Genomic DNA, 21836 nt, shown 5'->3' with positions numbered 1-21836 from the left:
CTTTACACAGACAAATGTGTGTGTGCTATACATCTTAGTATTATCGATATATTCAGAAACGTTTCATATTTGGCACTGATGTTATTTACAAAGGTTGTGAATCTATTTGTGGATCTATTTTTCAGGTGTTTAGACCACACATTATTAATGAGGAATTTCTCATCAACTGCGGAGCACTGCTTGTAAGTAATGCCTTACCTTTGTAGCTGACATTAGACAAGGGGAATGTCGTTGCATTTGTGTAAACATGCTATTTCCCACCCGTCACAAACAATCATCTGTACCTCTCAGCTTGTACACCTCCATCACATCCTCCCTCAGCCTCTCCTGCTCCAAGGAAAGCTTCAGTGCCTCCATCCTGGAGAATCTCCTCCACACTTAAAGAGTCCTTTCGTTAAGAAACCACTAATTGGGTTTGGTGAGTCAGATTAAAGAAAGTCCTCAGCTTTTTATACATTGACAGAAAACAAGAGAGTAACCAGGGTGAATGTACAAGCGCTCAGGGATCATGGAGGGAACTTCAAAGGTTCATTTATTGTCACATACACCAATTGGTGCAGTGAAATTCCAGTTGCCATTGCAGCACATTAACAAGAATACAACATAACATTATAAAGGAATTTATAACATTAAACATAAAAACATCCCCGCACAATGATTCCCACTGTGAGGCAAGGCACGAAGTCCAGTCCCCATCCCCTTGACCACCCATAGTCGGGCCTATTGAGGCCTCCGCCGTCGTCGATGTTTCAGGCCCTTCTCGCTGGGTGATGGTGCTCCGGCGTCGGGAGAACCCAGCTTATGCTTAGAACTTGTGCTTAGAGTCAGTGGACAATAGACAATGGACAATAATAATAATAATAATAATATTTATAGAGCACTTTAAAAACAAACATAGCTGCAACAAAGTGCTGTACATCACTAATCATTGACAAAAAAGTTAATACACACCAAAAATAACAATCAAAAGAAATAGTAGGAAAAGACATGTAAAATAAAGAAACATCAAAAACACCACAAACAGAAGCAAAGCCTCAGGCATGGTCAAAAGCCAGGGGGTACAAATGCGTTTTAACACTGGATTTGAAGATGGACAGTGAGGGGGCCTGTCTGATGAGCAACGGCAGGGTGTTCCAGAGTGCCGGAGCAGCAACAGAGAAGGCTCTATCCCCTCCGAGCCTCCGACTAGACCTCGGTACCTCCAGGAGCAGCTGACCAGCTGACCTGAGGGACCGGGCAGGAGCGTATGGGTTACTGACAATAGCCGGTTACACTAGTACCTTACCAGTGAAGTTTGATCGTATTTTATGAGGATTACGAGAGGGATTACGTGCCCTCCTCCGCTCCCACCCCTGTGGCAGCTCAGAGAGGTAAGGCAGGGCGAGCCCATTCAGAGATTTAAAAACAAATAACAGTATCTTAAAATGAACCCGAAAGTGCACCGGGAGCCAGTGGAGGGAGGCCAGAATTGGCGATATGTGCTCCCTCTTTCGAGTCCCAGTTAAAAGGCGAGCAGCAGCATTCTGAACCAACTGGAGATAGGTGCAGGAGTAGGCCATTTTAAGTACTAAGGGAGTACTAAGTGAGTACTTTGCATCTGTTTTCACCAAGGAGAAATACGTGGAGGTCAGTAAGATTAGTGTGGAGAACACTAATATGCAAGGACGAGTTGAGATGAATGAGAAGGAGGTGTTGGGGGTCTTGAAGAACATTAAAGTGGATGAATCCCTGGAGCCTGATAGGATTTATCGCAGGTTATTGAGAGGCAAGAGATTGCAGAAGGTTTGACAAAGATCTTTGTGTTTTCTCTGGTCACAGGTGAGGTCCCAGAGGATTGGAGAGTAGCTAATGTCGATTCTTTGTTTAAGAAGGAAAGTAGGAAAAATCCAGGGAAGTATAGGCTGGTGAACTTCACATGACTGGGAAGCTATTGGAGAAGATTCTTCAGGATTAGATTTACTCCCATTTGGAAGAAGATGAGACTCTTGGTTCTTGGTTTCTTGGTCCTCCAAAATGTTCCAAATGGAATTTAAACAGGAGGTACTACATTCATAGTATTGATGTACAGAGGGATCTTGGGACACAAGTCCAAAACTCCCTGAAAGTGGAAACACAATGATAGATAGAATGGTAAAATAAATTTATGTTATGTTCTTAATGTCATAATTGATAGGAGCAGAATTAGGCCACAAGAGTCAGGAGGTCATGATGCAGCTCTATAGGACTTTGGTCAGGCCGCATCTGGAGTATTGCCTGTAGTTCTGGTCGCCCCCATTACAGGAAGGATGTGGGGGCTTTGGAGAGAGTGCAGACGAGGTTCACCAGAATGATGCCGGGATTAGAGGGTTTCAGCTACAGGGAGAGGTTGGACAGACTTGGATTGTTTTTTCTGGAACGCCGGAAGTTGAGGGGAGACCTGATCGAAGTGTATAAAATGGTGAGAGGCATAGATAGGGTAGACAGTCAGAACCGTTTCCCCAGGGAGGAAATTCAAATTACTAGAGGTATAATTTCATGGTGAGAGGGGCAAAGTTTAAAGATGTGTCGGGCAAATTGTTTTACACAGAGGGTGGTGAGTGCCCGGAACACGGTCGGGGGTGGTGTTGGACACAGATATGTTTAAGAATATTTTGGATAGGCACATGGAGATGCAGAGAATGGAGGGATGTATGCGTCAAATTTGTGTTCATCTTTGTTTACAGAGTCACATCAAATCTATTGATTCCGGAGAAACAAATTTAGAGAATGCAGTGGGTAAGTGCATCATTTTAAATGTTAACGGCGTTCATCGTTTGCAGTGATTTTATTTCCCTCATCCTTTCAAGATGATACCCAGCAATGGTGGATGGGAAGAAAAGTTTGAAGCAGATTCAATTAAGATATTTGAAATAGCCTTTCCAGTCGGAATGGTACCATTCGGCGCCTCCGTTTGAACACACCCAAATCCATTACAACCAGGTAGAGAGCAGAGGATTGAGGGTAAAAACAAATCATTTTTAAAGTGCAATCATTAACAAAGTAGACAGTAAATTATTACAAAGTCTCGAAATGCATTCTACTGGTTTAGTTTCAGTTTTATTATTGTTATATACTTATTGTTATATATTTAGATTAATTAAAATGAAAGCTGAGATGAATTAAGATTAGTTACTGGCTGGTTATTTTTATTTTGGGTATAGGAAAATTCATGACATAATTTATAGGGGACAACAGAAACCTACATTGATATAAAACGGGGTACAATCAGAAACAGCGGTGCCGAAATGGCAGCGCCGAAACAGCGGCACCAAAAAGTACCCGACCCCTTTCCAGTAATTCATGAACCTGATGATGTGGGAGCTTTGTGATAGGTTCCAGCTGTTGCACTTTGCCACATTTCCGAAGAAGCTGGTGATTGAGCATGGAAACATATCCTTCGGCCCACACTGACCATCGATTACCCATTCACACTAGTTCTATGTTATCCCACTTCTGCAATTTTACAGAGGACCATTAACCGGTAAACCTGCACGTTTTGGATGTGGGAAGAAACCGGAGCACCCGGACACAGGGAGAACGTGCAAACTCCACACAGACAGCACGTGAGGTCAGGATTGAACCACAATCTCTGGTGCTGTGAGGCATCAGCTTTACCAGCTGGGCCACAGTGCCACCCAATTGACAAACAAATAGATGGTTTTAAATTGGAGTTGTATCTGCTTTCTCGAATAGACATGAAGGATGTGCGATGTTATTTGAAGAGTGTGGCTGTCACCCATCATTAACTTGTTGTGCACATGATCTTGCTGCATGCAAACCAGCTGCCACTATGGAGACTATTCTTAAAAATGGTTGACTGGTTTTAAAATGCTTTGGGATAGCCTCAGGCCCTGATAGGAGCTGTGGAAATGTAAGTCTTTCCAGTCTGTTGGGCTGTAAATAAAGTCCCTGTTGCAGTCAGACAGCAAGTGGGATTCATGAATAGGAACCACACTGTCCATCACTGTGGCCAATTTATGCTCACCAGATTAGGCAGCCTACCAAAATAAACCGTGGTAGATCATACTAGACTGGGATTCATCTCATCAATTATTTTGCAGATCTTGTGGACGAGAAAGCAAGTTGCAACAAGTTATTAATTCCCGTTGACTTGCTGTTGGGTTTTAGTCTTATCTCCATTGAGGGTGCAAGCAAGCCCACTGCTGGCTTTTTGGGATTGTTCCTGTGTGGCCAAGCTATGAGGCAGAGACCATTGACCCAAAGCAGATAAGAAAGATAAAATTTAAGCCAACATCTGCAGTTCCTTCTTACACATACAGTCACTGTTTTGGTCACCAAGGGTTTGCAGCTCAGTTACAAAGTATTTTTTAAATGAAACTGACTACTTAACAACTGATGAACCAGGGGACAGTATGTAGTTTGTAGAACTTGAATAGTTCATTGAGTTTGATTATCAAAAATTACAGCAAGATCCTGTACCAGCAAGATCCTGATAGCTGGGCAAGTGGGCTGAGGAATAGCTAATGGAGTTTAATGCAGATAAGTGTGAGGTTGTGCATTTTAGCAAGTCAGACCTGGGCAGGTCCTTCACAGTGAATGGCAGGGCCCTGGGGAGTGTTGAAGAGAAGAGGGATCTAGGATTGCAGGTACATAGTTTCCTGAAAGTAGTGTTGCAGGTAGATAGGGTGGTGAAGAAGGCTTTCATCAGTCAGGGTATGTAGCATAGAATATCAGTGAGTAAAGGTGACAGATGTTTAAGAAAGAACTGCAGATGCTGGAAATATCGAAGGTAGACAAAAATGCTGAAGAAACTCAGCAGGTGAGGCAGCATCTATGAAGCGAAGGAATAGGTGACATTTCAGGTCGAGACCCTTCTTCAGACTGATGTGGGGGTGGGGGGGGGCAGGAAGAAAGGAAGAGGCGGAGACAGCCGGCTGTGGAAGAGCTGGGAAGGGGAGGGGAAGGAGGGAGAATGCAAGGACCACCTGAAATTGGAGAAGTCAATGTTCATATCGTTGGGGCGGAAACTGCCCAAGCGGAATTTATGGTGAGCCTCACTCTGGCCATAGAGGATGCCCAGGACAGAAAGGTAGGATTCGGAATGGGAGGGGGAGTTGAAGTGCTGAGCCACCGGGAGATCAGGTTGGTTAATGCGAACGGAGCGGAGGTGTTGGGCGAAGCGATCGCCGAGCCTGCGCTTGGTCTCACCGATGTAGAGCAGCTGACACCTAGATGACACCTAGCGGATGAAATAGATAAGGTTGGAGGAGGTGCAGGTGAACCTCTGCCTCACCTGGAAAGACTGCTTAGCTCCTTAGATGGAGTCGAGGGGGGAGGTAATGCGACAAGTGTAGCATTTCCTGCGGTTGCAAGGGAAAGTACCAGAGGAGGGGATGATTTGGGTGGGAAGGGACAAATTGACCAGGGAGTTACGGAGGGAGCGGTCTCTGTGCAAAGCCGAAAGGGGAGGAGATGGGAAGATGTGGCCAGTGGTGGGATCCCGTTGGAGGTGGCGAAAATGTCAGAGGATTATATATTGTATGTGACGGCTGATAGGGTGGAAAGTGAGGACAAGGGGGACTCTGCCCTTGTTACAAGTGGGGGGATAGGGAGTGAGAGTAGAGCTGCGGGATATAAAGGAGACCCTGGTGAGAGCCTCATCTATAGTCGAAGAGGGGAGCCCTAAAGAATGAGGACATCTCCCATGCCCTGGTTTGAAACACTTCATCCTGGGTGCAGATGCGGCACAGATGGAGGAATTGGGAGTAGGGGATAGAGTCCTTACAGGAAGCAGGGTGGGAAGAAGTGTAGTCCAGATAGCCATTGGAGTCAGTGGGTTTGTAGTAGATGTCGGTCAGTAGTCTGTTACCTGCGATGGAGATAGTGAAGTCTAGAAATGGTAGGGAGATGCCGGAAATGGTCCAGGTGTATTTGAGTGCCGGATGGAAGTTAGTGGTAAAATGGATGAAGTCAGTGAGTGTAGGAGTTAGCACCAATGCAGTCGTCAATGTAGCGGAGGTAGTGTTCGGGGATAGGGCCACAGTACGCCTCAAACAAGGATAGGTGACAGATCATCCTCTACATTAACCCTAAACACCTGTGCCCCGCAAGGATGCCTTCTCATCCCCCTTTTTTACTCCTTATACACCCACAACTTTGCAGCTAAATACAAATCCAATTGGCAGACGACTGTAGTGGGCCAGATATCACAGCTCCATCCAAGACTGGAAGAAATTGCAGAGCGTTGCGGATGCAGCCCAGACCATCACACAAACTAACCTCCCTTCCATTGACTCCAACTACACCTCACGCTGCCTCGGCAAGGCCAGCAGCATCATCAAGGACCAGTCTCACCCCCGGCCACTCCCTCTTCTCACCTCTCCCATCAGGCGAGATACAGAAGTGTGAAAACGCACACCTCCAGATTCAGGGACAGCTTCTTCTCAGCTGTTATCAGGCAGCTGAACCATCCTGCCACCAATTAGAGAGCAGTCCTGACCTCCTATCTACCTCGAACTATCTTTAATCATACTACTGGACTTTACCTTGCACTAAACATATTCCATTTACCCTGTATCTGTGCACTGTGGATGACTTGATTGTAATTATGTATTGTCTTTCTGCTGACTGGATAGCACCCAACAAAAAGCTTTTCACTGTACCTCGGTACACGTGACAATAAACTAAACTAAAACTAGTTCGTTCGTGACATTATGTTACAGTTATGCAAGATGTTGATGAGGCTGTATTTGGAGTATTGTATTTGGTCACCTTGCTATGGGAAGAATGTAATTAAGGTGTAAATAGTGCATTTGCCAAGTTGTTGCTAGGACTTGAGGGCCTGAGCTGTAGTGAGAGGTTGGGCAGGCTAGGTCTTCATTCCTAAAGGGCCTGTCCCACTTTCACAACCTAATTCACGACCTCTGCCAAGTTTTCCCTTGACTCATACTCGCAGCATGGTCATAGGAGGTCGTAGGCAGGTCGTGATGCTAGTCGTAGGTACTCGTGGCATCAAGTAGGTCGGGGCATTTTTCTAGCCTGATGAAAAATATCGACGAGTAAAAAAGGTCGTGAATTAGGTTGTGAAAGTAGGACAGGCCCTTAAGGGCTTGGAGCACCAACTAAGGGGTGATTTTATAGAGGTGTATAAAATCATGAGGAGAATTGATACAGTGAATGCACAGAGTCTTTTACCCAGAGTAGGGATAACAAGAACCAGAGGGCATAGCTTTAAGGTGAGAGTAGAAAAATGTAATGGGCCTGTCCCTCTTGGCAATTTTTTAGGCATCTACCGGCGACTGTCATAGTCATCCTATGTCATCCTGGTGACAACCTACGACAGTACCCACGTCAGGAGAAGTCAAGCTATGGTCATTGGCATCAAACCCACTGTCGCCCAAAAATTTTCAACATGTTAAAAATTTAGTGTCGACCAGAAAGACACTACGACTGTTTGCGCGACTGAGGAGACGACTCCCGGTGATCACCGGCGAACATGTGCCGACAAACTAGTCGCCTGTTGTCTAAAAAATCGCCGAAGTGGGACAGGCCCATTGAGATTTAACCTGAGGGACATCTTTTTCACACAGGGTATTGGGTGTATGGAACGAACTGCCAGTGGAGGTAGTTGAGGCAGGTACTATCGCAATGTTTAAAGGCACTTGGACAGTTACATGGATAGGAAAGGTTTGGAGTGAAATGGGCCAAACCAGGGCAAATGGGACCAGCTTAGATGAGCATCTTTGTTGCAATAGACAAGTTGGGCTGAACCGTGTGGTATGACACTACGATTCTTTAAAATAAAGCGGATTTTAACAATGCTGAATGGAGATGTAGTACATGGGGTAGAATTTGAAAGAGTACATCGCAATCTAAAGTGCAAGTGATATTTAGCACCAGTCAGCTTCTCATTGTACATCAGTAAACGTGACAGTTATAAAACTAACACCAGACAGTTCACTTCTCAACTAGGGTAATATTTTGGTTTGTTAAACTTTAGGTCAGACTGGTTCGGAAGAATTCATCAGGATAGTCTTTTCATCGTGGGAGGCAGTGACACAACACCCACTGCTGCTGTCTTCACATCTGCCCACAGTAAGTAAGCAGCATGATCATGCACACACGTGTATCGTTTGCAACCTGACAGGACAGATCAATGTTTGCCAATTGCTCGTTTCTAAGCTTCCCCCCAGTCTAGTTTCAGTGAAAACACTGAATCAAGCACTTGAAACAACTACATTTTATTTTACCAAAAGCGGGTTACAGTTCCATTACTGTACCTATCCCACCGCGGGTTCAATCCTCGTGTCTGCCTGTTCAAGCCCTCTAGGCCTCGCTCAGACCGAGACACTCCAGAAGTTCACGCAGTCCAAAGCGCTCTCCTAGAAGATCGATGCTGATCCTTGTGATAGTGGAATTTTATATATCCCGGGACCTCGAGGGGCCGAACCACATGGAAGCGGTCTCTTAATAACCCAATTACAGATATCGATTAACCCTATACATAACAGTCATTTCCCTCATCCAATGATACAACAGCTCAATACATTGTATTCAAAACAGACTTCGTAAGGAAGTCAACTTAGAAACATTTACCCTGATTTACAGAAAACCCAGACAAGGCTCAGTACCTCATCCAATCAACACTCGTCAAAATCGAACTTTGCAACATTATTTACAATTATTTGCTAGGTGTATGTCTGGTGTGCAGCCATCCAATCCATTCTATGCTTTTGCACCTAATTGACAGGGTTTGCAGATGTTCTCATTCTTTGCTTGCAAATTGTATCTAAGCTCCAGACACATTGGCACCTCTTTGCAGCTTGGCCCAGCTCTGCAGAGAGCAACTCCAAATTGACCAAATCTCCCAGCAACCCTGAAACGTTACCCCATTTTGAAGTCCTAGCTGCTCCAATTTAGCCAGGATTAACAGTGGCACAAAGACTGGCGGGGCAACATAGAACGGTTTCACTGCAGGCACGGCTCGTTGCTGAGTCACAGTTGTGGAAGCACACTCAACACAACCGCACCATGGAAGACGTGTATATATACACACTGAACTTTTTTTTCCTCTTGTTTATTATATTGTATACAGTGTACTATGTTTACATATTCTGTTGTGCTGCAGCAAGTAAGAATGTCATTGTTTTCTGGGACACTTGACAATAAACCACTCTGGACTCTTGACATAAAGACGCTGGATTGTAAATAAAAGCAGGAACTCTGGTTAATATTTCCATCGCTGGCCCTATATACTGTAGTCACTTGTCCTAAGTGGGGGAATCGAGAACCACAGGACATGGGTTTAAGATGTAATAGTTTAGTCTAGTTTATTGTCACCTGTACTGAGGTACAGTGAAAAGCTTTTTGTTGCATGCTAATAGGAACCTTTTTTCACACACGAGGGTGGCCGGTGTATGGAACGAGCTGCTGGAGGAGGTAGTTGAGGCAGGGACTATTGCAACGTTTAAGAAACATTTCGACAGGTACATGGAGAGGACAGTTTAGAGGGATATGGGCCAAACGCAGGCAGGTAGGACTAGTGTAGCTGGGGCTTGTTGGTCGCTGTGGGCAAGTAGTGGGAGAAAGAACTAAGGTTGGCTGGTTGTTATCAGGTATCTGAATCACCCAACCACAACCGGAGAGCAGTGCTGAACTACTGTCTACCTCTTTGGTAGTATCTACCTCGAACTACCCTTGATCGGACTTTGTTGGCTTTACCTTGCACTAAACGTTATTCCCTTATCATGTATCTATACACTGTAAATGGATTGATTGTAATCATGTATTGTCTTTCTGCTGAAAGGTTAGCACGCAACTGTAATGTATATAATGTAAATGGTGTAACCTGCCTCCAAGTTAAAGGGGGAGCAGTGTAATGTATATAATGTAATTAGCATATGTTGTAGTGTATTTTGGGTACTTGGAACTGAATCAAAAGAACTCTCAGATACAGGAGTAAACTCACAAGCTTCTTTATTGCAGGGCGCCACCTTGAGTCTCCTCCAGCGCAAGACATAACATATGTTAATTACATTATATACATTACAGCAACAAAAGCTTTTCACTCTACCTCGGTACACGTGACAATAAAAAAAACAAAAAAAAAAACAAGGGGGGACCTTGTATCTGAATCACCCAACCACAACCGGAGAGCAGTGCTGAACTACTGTCTACCTCTTTGGATGATCTGGCGTGGGATACTTTGTAACTCTGTCAGTGCCCTTTATGTGGCCACTCTTTGCATACTGTGACTCATCACATGAGACATTGAAGTATCATTCATTCAGGCCATTATTTTATCTCCATCAAACAGTTGGAACTCAATTATCATGGCTCATTCATACTGATCATGTTACCGGTGTGATATCTGCTGTATGAATTAATTTGATATATAAAAACACCAGGATAGTGTGTAAAATATGTGGGTGGGGGCAACAAAGTGAATGTGACAGTAAACACGTTTGTTTCTGCTGCTTCCTGTTTAAGGAGATCAAAATGGATGTAAATGTCTCCATCTGTACACAGTTAGCACTGACCCCATCATCTTGTACAACTCAATTTGTTCCTCTCTCGTGTTCCTTTTTCAAGTCTTAAGAACTTAATTTCTCTGATGTTTTCTCACAGCACAGTTCCGCAACAGTGGGGAGCGGTTTCTTGGTTGTCACCACAGCATTTCCAGTGAACGGATTGTTCTTTTACATCTGGGAGATTCGAGCTGTGTGAAGCTATGAAAGGGCAGCCCAACCAGAGCACTGTGCAGCTTGTGGAACACTTCAAACATGTGCTCTGTCAAGCGTTGAGTGTTTGACTGTGATATGCACCGAATCCAGAACAATCACATTCTTACTCGCACCAGCATCACAGCTCTGGAGACACAGATAATACACAACAAATTAACATCAAACTAAATTGATGCAAAAGCCCAAAGTCCCTAGTACAACCAATACACTTCATAGTTTTGTTGGTGTTTGTCATCTTCAAGAGCCTGATGGTTGTTGGGAAGAAGCTGTTCCTGAACCTGGAGATCACTATTTTCAGGCTCCTGTACTTTCTTCCTGATGGCAGGAGTGAAATGAGAGCGTGGCCAGGGTGGTGTGCGTCTCCGATGATGCTGACTGCCTTTTTGAGGCAGCGCCTACTGTAGATCCCTTCGATGGTGGGGAGGTCAGTACCCATGATGGACCGGCAGTCCATTTACGGTGTATAGATACATGATAAGAGAATTACGTTTACTGCCAGCAAAATCTTATCAAGGATAGTCTGACGGTCATCAAAGAGGTAGTTAGACGAGGTAATTAAATGTAACATCACTAAGTTTGCGGATGACACAAAGCTGGGAGGAGGATGCTATGAGGCTGCAGGGTGACTTGGATAGGTTAGGTGAGTGGGCAGATGCAGTATAATGTGAATAAATGTGAGGTTATCCACTTTGGTGGCAAGAACAGGAAGGCAGATTATTATCTGAATGGTGTCAGATTAGGAAAATGGGAGGTGCAATGAGACCTGGGTGTCCTTGTACATCAGTCACTGAAAATAAACATGCAGGTACAGGAGGCAGTGAAGAAAGCAAATGGCACGTTGGCCGTGATTGTGAGAGGATTTGAGTTTAGGAGCAAGGAGGTCCAACTGCAGTTGTACAGGGCCCTGGTGAGACCGCACCTGGAGTATTGTGTGCAATTTTGGTTGCCTAATTTGAGGAAGGACATTATTGCTATTGCGGGAGTGCAGTGTAGGTTCACCAGGTTAATTCCCGGGATGGCGGGACTGACATATAATGAAAGAATGGATCGACTGGGCTTGTATTCACTGGAATTGAGAAGGATGAGAGGGTATCTTATAGAAACATATAAAATTCTTAGAGGATTGGACAGGGTTGATGCAGGAAACCTGTTCCCGATGTTGGGGAAGTCCAGAACCAGGGATCATAATTTAAGAATAAGGGGTCGGACATTTAGGACTGAGATGAGGAAAAAAAATGTCACCCAGAGAGTTGTGAATCTGTGGAATTCTCTGCCACAGAAGGCAGTGGAGGTCAATTCACTGGATGTTTTCAAGAGTTAGATTTAGCTCTTAGAGCTAAAGGAATCAAGGGATATGGGGAAAAAGCAGGAACGGGGTACTGATTTTGGATGATCAGTCATGATCATATAGAATGTCGGTGCTGGCTCGAAGGGCCGAATGGTCTACTCCAGCACCTATTTTCGATGTTTCTTAGTTGAGCATCCAGTTGCAGAGATGAGTGCCTACACCAAGTCCCCTGTGTTTGGTGATGAGCTTGGATGGTATATTGGTGTTATAGGCAGCTGTGGTCTATGAATAGGAGTCTGGCGTATGTGCCTCTCTTATCCTGGTGTTCCAGGGATGAGTGTAGGGCCAGGGTGATAACATCGTCTGTGAACCTGTTGTGGCGGAAGGTGAACTGCAGTGGGTCACGACTGCTGGGTAGATGGAGTTAATATGTTCCATCACTAGCCTCTCAAAACATTTCATGATGGTGGATGTCAATGGACGGTAGTCGTTTAGACATGAGGCCTTGCTTTTCTTCGGCACTGGGAAGATGGTGGTCTTCTTGAAGCAGGTGGGTACCCCGGAACGGACTAGGGAGAGATTAAAGATGTCCGCAAATACTCCCGCTAGTTGGTCCGCACAGCTACAAAGAACGTGGCCAGCAACTCCGTCTGGGCCACTTGTTTTTCGTGGGTTTACCCTCAGCAAGGCCGATCTAACCTTTGCTACAGTTACCCTGGGGAGAGGCACACTTGAGTGAAGGGCCAGGTGTCACCACCCTGCTGGCCATCTGCCACAAGCGGGCATAGAAAGCATTCAATTCATCAGCTAGGGTCGCACTATTACCAATGATGTTGCTTGAACTTGCTCTGCAGCCAGTTATCTTCTTCAGACCGTGTTGGTGAGTGATTATACTGGGACTCAAGTCTGTTGGTGACATACCTGTTGCTACAGTGGCAAGAGTGTCTGTTGTAGGACCTCCTTGCCTGTTGTTATTGTGGCAACTGTGTCTGTTGTAGGACCCCCGGCCTGTTGTTATTGTGGCAACTGTGTCTGTTGTAGGATCCCCGGCCTGTTGTTATTGTGGCAACTGTGTCTGTTGTAGGATCCCCGGCCTGTTGTTATTGTGGCAACTGTGTCTGTTGTAGGACCCCCTGCCTGTTGCTACAGTGGCAACAGTGTCTGTTGTTGTTGGACCTCCTGCCTGTTGTTACAGTGGCAAGAATGCCTGTTGCTACAGTAGCAACAGTGCCTGTTGATACAGGGTTCACTCAGGGTCGTACCTCACTGGGAGTGGAGCTTGTGAATATGTGAGTCATTGCCCCAATTGTTCTGAGCCTATTTACCATTTACAAGACTTCTGGCATTAGTTGCCTGCCATGAGCGGTGCCCAGACTGAGTGACAAAAACCTGTGTCCCCAAACCATTTCTCCATTGTAAGCCCTCCAAATGAAGACTGCAATTTTGTGATTTAGGGTAAATTTCAAGATAGATTTGAGCTGGTGTTTTAGCCTTTGGCTGTTAAACTGGTGACCAATCATCCTCGGTCCTCATACAATTGTTCTTCTGTCAGAGGCAGCCTGGATCTTATTCCCAACTTTCTGTGTGATCTGCTCTAACGCAGGCTCACGGGCTTTGTGTCTGAAACTTCACAACAGCTAGTTAAAGCATTGTGGTTTGCTGAATTTGCAGCTTGTTGATGGCAGAGCCCCTGGGAGCGTTTGGTGTGACATTGGCAGAGTGTCAGTGGACAGGGCGGTGACGCTTTCACTCGATGTTGCTGAAGTGTACATGCACTGATCCTCCTGGGCTGCTGCTATTGTTATGTAAGCTCCTAATCCAGGTTTACTCCTGCGTTACTGCTTGCCGCCATGTAAAGAAAGAGCTGATCCAGGCAAAGAATCCACGCTGACAGGATTATTGTTATACTGTCTGCAACAATGAGATCTGTGATTTAAAACTACTGTATATCCTGGTATGCAAGGAATTCCATTTTATTTTGCATTGTAGTAATTATCTGAGCACATTAAAGCTACCTCAAATAACTGTGCTGCCTCACAGCAACAGAGATCCGGGTCACAGGTGCTGTCTGTGCGGAGTTTGTAGATTCTCCTTGTGACCACGTGCGTTTTCTCCAGGAGTTCCGGTTTCAATAGACAATAGGTGCAGGAGTAGGCCATTCGGCCCTTCGAGCCAGCACCGCTATTCACTGTGATCATGGCTGATCATCCCCAATCAGTAACCCGTTCCTGCCTTCTCCCCATATCCCTTGACTCCGCTATCTTTAAGAGACCTATCTAGCTCTCGAAAGCCTCCAGGGAATCGGCTTCCACTGCCTTCTGAGGTAGAGAATTCCACAGATTCACAACTCCCTGGGTGAAAAAGATTTTCCTCATCTCCGTTCTAAATGGCCTACCCCTTATTCTTAAACTGTGGCCCCTGGTTCTGGACCCCCACAACATTGGGAACATGTTTCCTGCCTCTAGCGTGCCCAATCCCTTAATAATTTTATATGTTTCAATAAGATCTGTCATACTTCTAAATTCCAGAGTATACAAGTCCAGCCGCTCCATTCTATCAACATATGACAGTCCAGTCATCCTGGGAATTAACCTGGTGAACCTACATGCACTCCCTCAATAGCAAGAATGCCCTTCCTCAAATTTGGAGACCAAAACTGCACACAATACTCCAGGTGTGGTCTCACCAGGGCTCTGTACAACTGCAGAAGGACCGCTTTGCTCCTATACTCAACTCCTCTTGTCATGAAAGCTAAAATGCCATTAGCTTTCTTCACCGCCTGCTGTACCTACATGCTCACTTTCAGTGACTGATGAACAAGGACACCCAGATCTCGTTGTTCTTCCCCTTTTCCTAACTTGACACCATCCAGATAATAATCTGCCTTCCTGTTTTTGCCACTAAAGTGGATAACCTCACATTTATCCACATTATACTGCATCTGCCATGAATCTGCCCACTCACCCAACCTGTCCAAGTCACCCTGCATCCTCATAGCATCATCATTGCAGTCCACACTGCCACCCAGCTTTGTGTCATCCCTTCATCTAAATCATTAATGTATATTGTAAATAGCTGCGGTCCTAGCACCGAATCATGCGGTACCCCACTAGCCTGCCATTCTGAAAGGGACCTGTTAATCCCTACTCTTTGTTTCCTGTCTACCAACCAATTTTCTATCCATGGCAGTACCCTCACCCCAATACCATGTGCTCTAATTTTGCCCACTAATCTCCAATGTGAGACGTTATCAAAGGCTTTCTGAAAGTTCAGGTACACTACATCCAGTGGCTCTCCCTTGTCCATTTTCCTAGTTACATCCTCAAAAAATTCCAGAATATTAGGCAAGCATGATTTCCCCTTCGTAAATCCATGCTGACTCGGATCGATCCTGTTACTGTTATCCAAATGTGTGGCTATCTCATCTTTGATAATTGACTCCAGCATCTTTCCCACCAAATGTCAGGTTAATTGGTCTATAATTCCCTGTTTTCTCTCTCCCGCCTTTCTTAAAAAGTGGGATAATATTAGTGACCCTACAAGCCATGGGAACTGATCCTGAATCTATAGAACATTGGAAAATTATCACCAATGTGTCCACAATTTCTAGAGCCACTGCCTTAAATACCCTGGGATGTAGACCATCAGGCCCTGGGGATTTATCAGCCTTCAGTCCCATTGGTCTATCCAACACCATTTCCTGACTAATGTGGATTTCCTTCAGTTCCTCCATCACCCTAGGTCCTCTGGCCACGAGTACATCTGGGAGATTGTTTGCGTCTTCCTTAGTGAAGACGGATCCAAAGTACCTGTTCAACTCGTTTGCCAATTCCTTGTTCCCCGTAATAAATTCACCTGTTTCTGTCTGCAAGGGTCCAACTTTGGTCTGAACTAATTTTTCCTCTCCACATACCTAAAGAAAAATTTACTATCCTGCTTTATATTCTTGACTATATTACCTTCGTACCTCATCTTTTCACCCGTATTGCCTTTTTAGTTATCTTCTGTTGCTCTTTAAACATTATCCAATCATCTTGCTTCCCGCTCATCTTTGCTACGTTGTACTTCTCTTTTATTTTTATACTGTCCTTGGCTTCCCTTGTCAGCCCCGGTCACCCCTTACACCCCTTGGAATCTTTCTTCCTCTTTGGAATGAACTGATCTGCAACTTCTGTATTATTCCCAGAAATACCTGCCATTGTTGTTCCACTGTCATCCCTGCTCTTTACACATTAAGCGTATCTTTCCAATCAACTTTTGCCAGCTCCTCCCACACGGCTCCATAGTCCCCTTTGTTCAACTGTAATACTGACCCTTCCAGTATTTTCCCTTCTCCCTCTCAAATTGTAGATTAAAACATCATATTATGGTCACTACCTCCTAATGACTCCTTTACCTCGATTCCCTTATCAAACCGGGTTCATTACTAAATCCAGAATTGCCTTCTCCCTGGTAGACTCCAATGGTAAGAATCCATCTCAGAGGCCACTCGACAAACTTCCTTTCTTGGCGTCCAGAACCAACCTGATTTTCCCAGTCTACCTGCATATTGAAATACAAGACAAGATACAAGATACATTTATTTGTCACATGTGCCAGATTGTAGAGGAGTAGCTTTTAAGACAATGCAGAGATACAATTCAAATTCCTGCATTAATTAAATGTCTTAAATGATTCAGATGTTTCAATTCCTGCTGTATCTGCATGTTTAAGGAATAAGTGGTTGCTAGTTTGCTAGTTTGCAGTGAAATGAGATAACCATACAGCCATACAATAAAAATAAAGAACACAACACCCGATAGAATTCAACATAAAAATGTCCCCGCACAGCAGAATCAAAGTTTCCCACTGTGAAATGTGAAATCTCACATAGCCACAGCAGCATTACCTTTGTTATATGCCAATTTTAAGTCCTGATTCAACTTGCACCCTATATCCAGGCTACTGTTTGGGGGCCTGTAGATAATTCCCATTAGGGTGTTTTTACCCTTACAATTCCTCAGTTCTATCCACACTAACTCTACATCTCCTGATTCTATGTCACCCCTCGCAAGGGACTGAATTTCATTCCTCACCAAATAACTAATCCACCCCCTCTGCCAACCTGTCTGTCTTTTCGATAGGAGGTATACCCTTGAATATTCAGTTCCCAGCCCTGGCCCTCTTGCAGCCATGTCTCTGTAATTCCCACAACATCATACTTGCCAATTTCTAACTGAGCCTCAAGCTCGTCCACTTTATTTCTTGTACTTTGTGCTTTCATGTATAATACTTTTAATCCATTATTCCCCTCCCCTTTCACATCGATTCCTATTTCACTTGGCCATACTCTCCTATCCCTTCCTGAGCTTTCTGCCCCGTTAATTCTGGTGTCTTTCTTAACTTCCCTTATTCTATCTTTCCCTTTAACTCCATCCTTATATTTCCCTTTTGTCTCCTCCCCCCACCCCACTATTTAGTTTAAACCCACCGGTGTAGCAGTGGCAAACCTGCCTGGCAGAATGCTGCTCCCCTGCCTGTTAAGGTGCAACCCGTCCCTTTTGTTCAGTCATCAGTCATCTGCTCTGATATTTGCTACTTACTCCACGGGCTATGTTTGCGGAGGGACACACTAGATACATCATCAACCAGTGACGTTTTGGGACGGGACGCCTCTTCAGTCTGGATTTTGTGTCCTTTTGTACATGGATAGGCAGTGTACGGAAGGATATAGATCACATGCAAGCAGATGAGATTAGATTACCTTGGCATCACGTTCGGCATGGTCATTGTGGGCTGAAGGCCCTGTTCCTGTGCTGCACTGTTCTGTACTCTATGGGCAAAAGCTTCTGACTATCTACCCTAGCTAAGCCTCTCTAACCTATCTATGCCATTGATAAGTTATGGGTTAGGGTAAATATATTGCTACTGTCGACAGCCTACAAAGCCTCCCGGAACCACATGCGTGGTTGTAATGCCACCCAACACAGTGGAAGACAGCATTTGTTCCGCTCAGTGGTCATTGTGGCAGTACTGTCGTGGATGAACGTATTTCAGACAGGTAGATTGGTGAAGGCAAGGTCAAGTTGTGGCATTAAAGCAACTAGTAAGGGTGGCATTAGTCAGGGTGTCCGGGGTTTTGGGGAGAAGGCAGGAGAATGAGGTTGAATGGGATAGATAGATCAGCATGAATGAATGGCGGAGTAGACTTATTGGGCCGAATGACCTGATTTTGCTCCTTGAACATGAACTAAACAGAAGTGATTACACATGAGCACTGATGGAAGATTTGAAACGATCTTGGTGTTCTATGCGTACAGTTAAAGATACCCAGCTTTAACTCACTAGAGGCAAATTGATACATTTGCTTAAATAGTTTGGAAATTGGATTCCAGGTTTATTAATGTGAACAAAACTGTGCCCAATGTGTTAATTTAAATGTAATGTCATCAAGTGCATTTTAAGCATGGAATTAAAACAGTTTCAGATATTCCACTCCAGTAAATTAAAATTTAAACACAATATATGCTCATTTGAAACATCCTGCCTGCGGGTGTTCATTAAGGTCATCTCCCGCTGGCTTTCCTGATGAACAGCTTTTGGCCCTCTGCCAAAATAATCATTTATCAAAGTGGCACTTTGACCTCGTGAGAGTTCTCTCATTCACTGTCAGAGTAAACGCACAATTTCTGTTTTTCATAAGAATCCGGAGACAAATAAAGTTATTGACAGTAATTCACTCGATAGTGAAGTATGTGCTCTCACGCAGCCCAGATCATCACACAAACCAACCTCCCTTCCATTGACTGAATTTATACCTCACGCTGCCTCGGCAAGGCCGGCAGCATCATCTTCTCCCCTCTCCCATCAGGCAAAAGCTACAGAAGTGTTAAAACGCACACCTCCAGATTCAGGGACAGTTTCTTCCCAGCTGTTATCAAGCATCCTACCAGAGAGCAGTCCTGAACTACTATCTACCTCATTGGTGCCCCTCGGACTATCCTTGATCGGACTTTGCTGGCTTTAACTTGCACTAAACGTTATTCCTTTATCATGTACATATATATTGCAAATGGCTCGATTGTAATCATGTATTGTCTTTCCTCTGACTGGATAGCAGGCAACAAAAGCTTTTCACTGTATCTCTAAACTCAACTAGAATACTTTCCCAAGCCATAGAATGTTTTGTTCTTAGCTGTGGAGAAGTTTGCAAAGGACCCAGTGGCACGTCTGAAGAAAGGTCTTGTCCCGAAACGTCACTCATTCCTTCTGTCCAGAGATGCTGCCTGTCCCGCTGAGTTACTCCAGCATTTTGTGTCTATCTTTAGTTGCATGAGGGGATAGTCAATACTCTGCTCATCATTGCAATTGCTGCAGCACTCTTTTCTGTTTGGTTACTTTTTATTTTATCATTTTATTTTTAAAATCCATTCATCGATCTTGCTCCTCATTGCTTAAAAATAAAGTGCTGGAGGAACTCGGCAGATGACGTATCAGGTTGGGACCCTGCTTCAGTCTGAAGACCCAAATTGTCATTGGCCATTTCATCTACAAATGCTGCCTGTCCCACTGAGTTCCTCCAGCACTTTGTGTCTTGCTCATGATTCCAACATCTGCAGTTCCCTGTGTCATCTCATTCTTTAACTTGTATTTTATTTTATTTATTGCATCTTACACGTAAATCCAGTTATTGTCTTTTAGATTTCTTTAGTTTAGTTTAGAGATACAGCGCGGAAACAGGCCCTTCTGCCCACCGAGTCCGCACCGATCAGCAATCCCCGCACATTAACACTATTCTACACACATTAGGGACAATTTTTACATTTTTATACCAAGCCAATTAATCTATAAACCTATACCTCTTTGGAGTATGGGAGGAAACCAAAGTTCTCGGAGAAAACCCAGGCAGTCACAAGGAGTAAAGACAAGCAACCATAGTCAGAATCAATCCAGGTCTCTGGCGCTGTAAGGCGGCAACTCTACCGCTACGCCATCATGCCCCCTCTAGAAACATAGAAATAGGTGCAGGAGTAGGCCATTCGGCCCTTCGAGCCTGCACCGCCATTCAATATGATCATGGCTGATCATCCAACTCAGTATCCTGTACCTGCCTTCTCTCCACCCCCTGACCCCTTTAGCCACAAGGGCCACATCTAACTCCCTCTTAAATATAGCCAATGAACTGGCCTCAACTCTTTGCGGCACAGAATTCCAGAGATTGACCACTCTCTGTGTGAAAAAAGTTTTCCTCATCTCGGTCCTAAAAGATTTCCTTAAACTATGACCCCTTGTTCTGGACTTCCCCAACATCGGGAACAATCTTCCTGCATCTAGCCTGGCCAACCCCTTAAGAATTTTGTAAGCTTCTATAAGATCCCCCCTCAATCTTCTAAATTCTAGCGAGTACAAACCGAGTCTATCCAGTCTTTCTTCATATGAAAGTCCTGACATCCCAGGAATCAGTCTGGTGAACCTTCTCTGTACTCCCTCTATGGCAAGAATGTCTTTCCTCAGATTAGGAAACCAAAACTGCACGCAATACTCCAGGTGTGGTCTCACCAAGACCCTGTACAACTGCAGTAGAACCTCGCGGCTCCCTTGAAATATTGAATTATTGTGAATAATTTATTGGTTATTGGCTGCAACCTTACCTCCATTGACGAACTGTACACTGCAAGGGCCAAGAAGCGAGCAGGTAAGATCATCTCCGACTCCTCTCACCCTGGCCACTAACTCTTTGAATCACTTCAGACTCCAAACGACTCCGGACTGTCAAAGCTGCCACAGCCAGACATAAAAACAGCTTCTTTCTACGAGTAGTAGCTCTACTCAACAGCCAAAAATCTGTAGCCTCCTTTTGCTCTGGTATTTTATTTATTTCATTCACATGTTCAATCAATAATGTTTTATTATTAATGTTTAATATTTTATGTGTCATTCCTAACTGTCACTGTGTGTCATGTTGTCACTTGCGGGCAGAGCACCAAGGCAAATTCCTTGTATGTGAATACTTGGCCAATAAACTTATTCATTCATTCATTCATTCAATAACCTCGTACATCCTCCAAGATGTTTCTGTGCTGTGTGACTATGACTGTGTGTCTGTCACAGAGTGAGTGTTATGGTGTTTGTGATCAAAGGTCTGGAATGGTGTCGGATGTAATCTCCCACCACACAGTTGCTGTGGCACCCATTGTGTCATCTCTGAGTGCGCAGAGACAGCTGTGTGAATCATATCCCAGCACGAGGCAGCACCTTACAGGAAACGAAGAACAGATGAAATTGACCAAGGCAAACATCAAAGTCAAGGCGGATCTATAATGCACTATATTGTAGTAAATACAGCTCTTGAGCTAATGATAGTAAAATGAGCCACTCATTTTCCTTTCATCTCTGTCTTGCAGATTGTGGACTGGGTGCTCCCTCCCCTGGTGTCTCTGGTGCTGGGTCAGAATGGTAAGGACTGTGGAAGAGGGCAGCAGTGATTACATAGTCCATCACCTCAGCCTTGCTATCTCACTCACATTTCCTTGCCTTCTTTACATGTGGCCGTGCCTTTGAAGTGGAGTGGCGGGTCTTTAGCCTGCGCTTGCTGTTGGAGACAACGTCTCTCGTGGCGAACCACGAGGCCACGTCAGGAGAGGAAGAGGAGCACCTCGCTACGAACAACAAGTGGCTGACCCTCATCCGGGAGTCGCTGCTACCTCAGTAAGTCAACGCTCCCTCCTCCAACTCCACTCACTTGGGCTCAAGGTGCCAGCTCTGGTCGCCCCTTTGCTGGAGAGAGGTGGAAGTTTTGGAGAGGATGTAGAGCGCGATTACCAGAACGATGCCTGTATTGGGGGTTA

The 21836-nt window shown here is 44.7% G+C and overlaps 1 protein-coding gene across 2 annotated transcripts in view; it reads left to right on the top strand.

Annotated features, from left to right (window-relative positions):
• ulk4 (unc-51 like kinase 4) overlaps positions 1 to 21836 on the top strand; it is a 315218-nt gene that overhangs the window by 153678 nt on the left and 139704 nt on the right. For both annotated transcript variants that reach the window (XM_055653277.1, XM_055653269.1), the window contains exons 25-29: positions 126 to 182; positions 2703 to 2754; positions 7979 to 8073; positions 21393 to 21444; positions 21552 to 21696. In XM_055653277.1, the coding sequence (XP_055509252.1) occupies positions 126 to 182; positions 2703 to 2754; positions 7979 to 8073; positions 21393 to 21444; positions 21552 to 21696 (401 nt within the window). The remainder of the gene's footprint in view (positions 1 to 125; positions 183 to 2702; positions 2755 to 7978; positions 8074 to 21392; positions 21445 to 21551; positions 21697 to 21836) is intronic.

Source organism: Leucoraja erinacea, chromosome 2, assembly GCF_028641065.1.
Source record: "Leucoraja erinacea ecotype New England chromosome 2, Leri_hhj_1, whole genome shotgun sequence".
Classification (NCBI taxonomy): Eukaryota; Metazoa; Chordata; class Chondrichthyes; order Rajiformes; family Rajidae; genus Leucoraja; species Leucoraja erinaceus.
The sequence above is the reverse complement of the archived record's forward strand: the minus strand, read 5'-3'. Positions and strand labels throughout refer to the sequence as shown.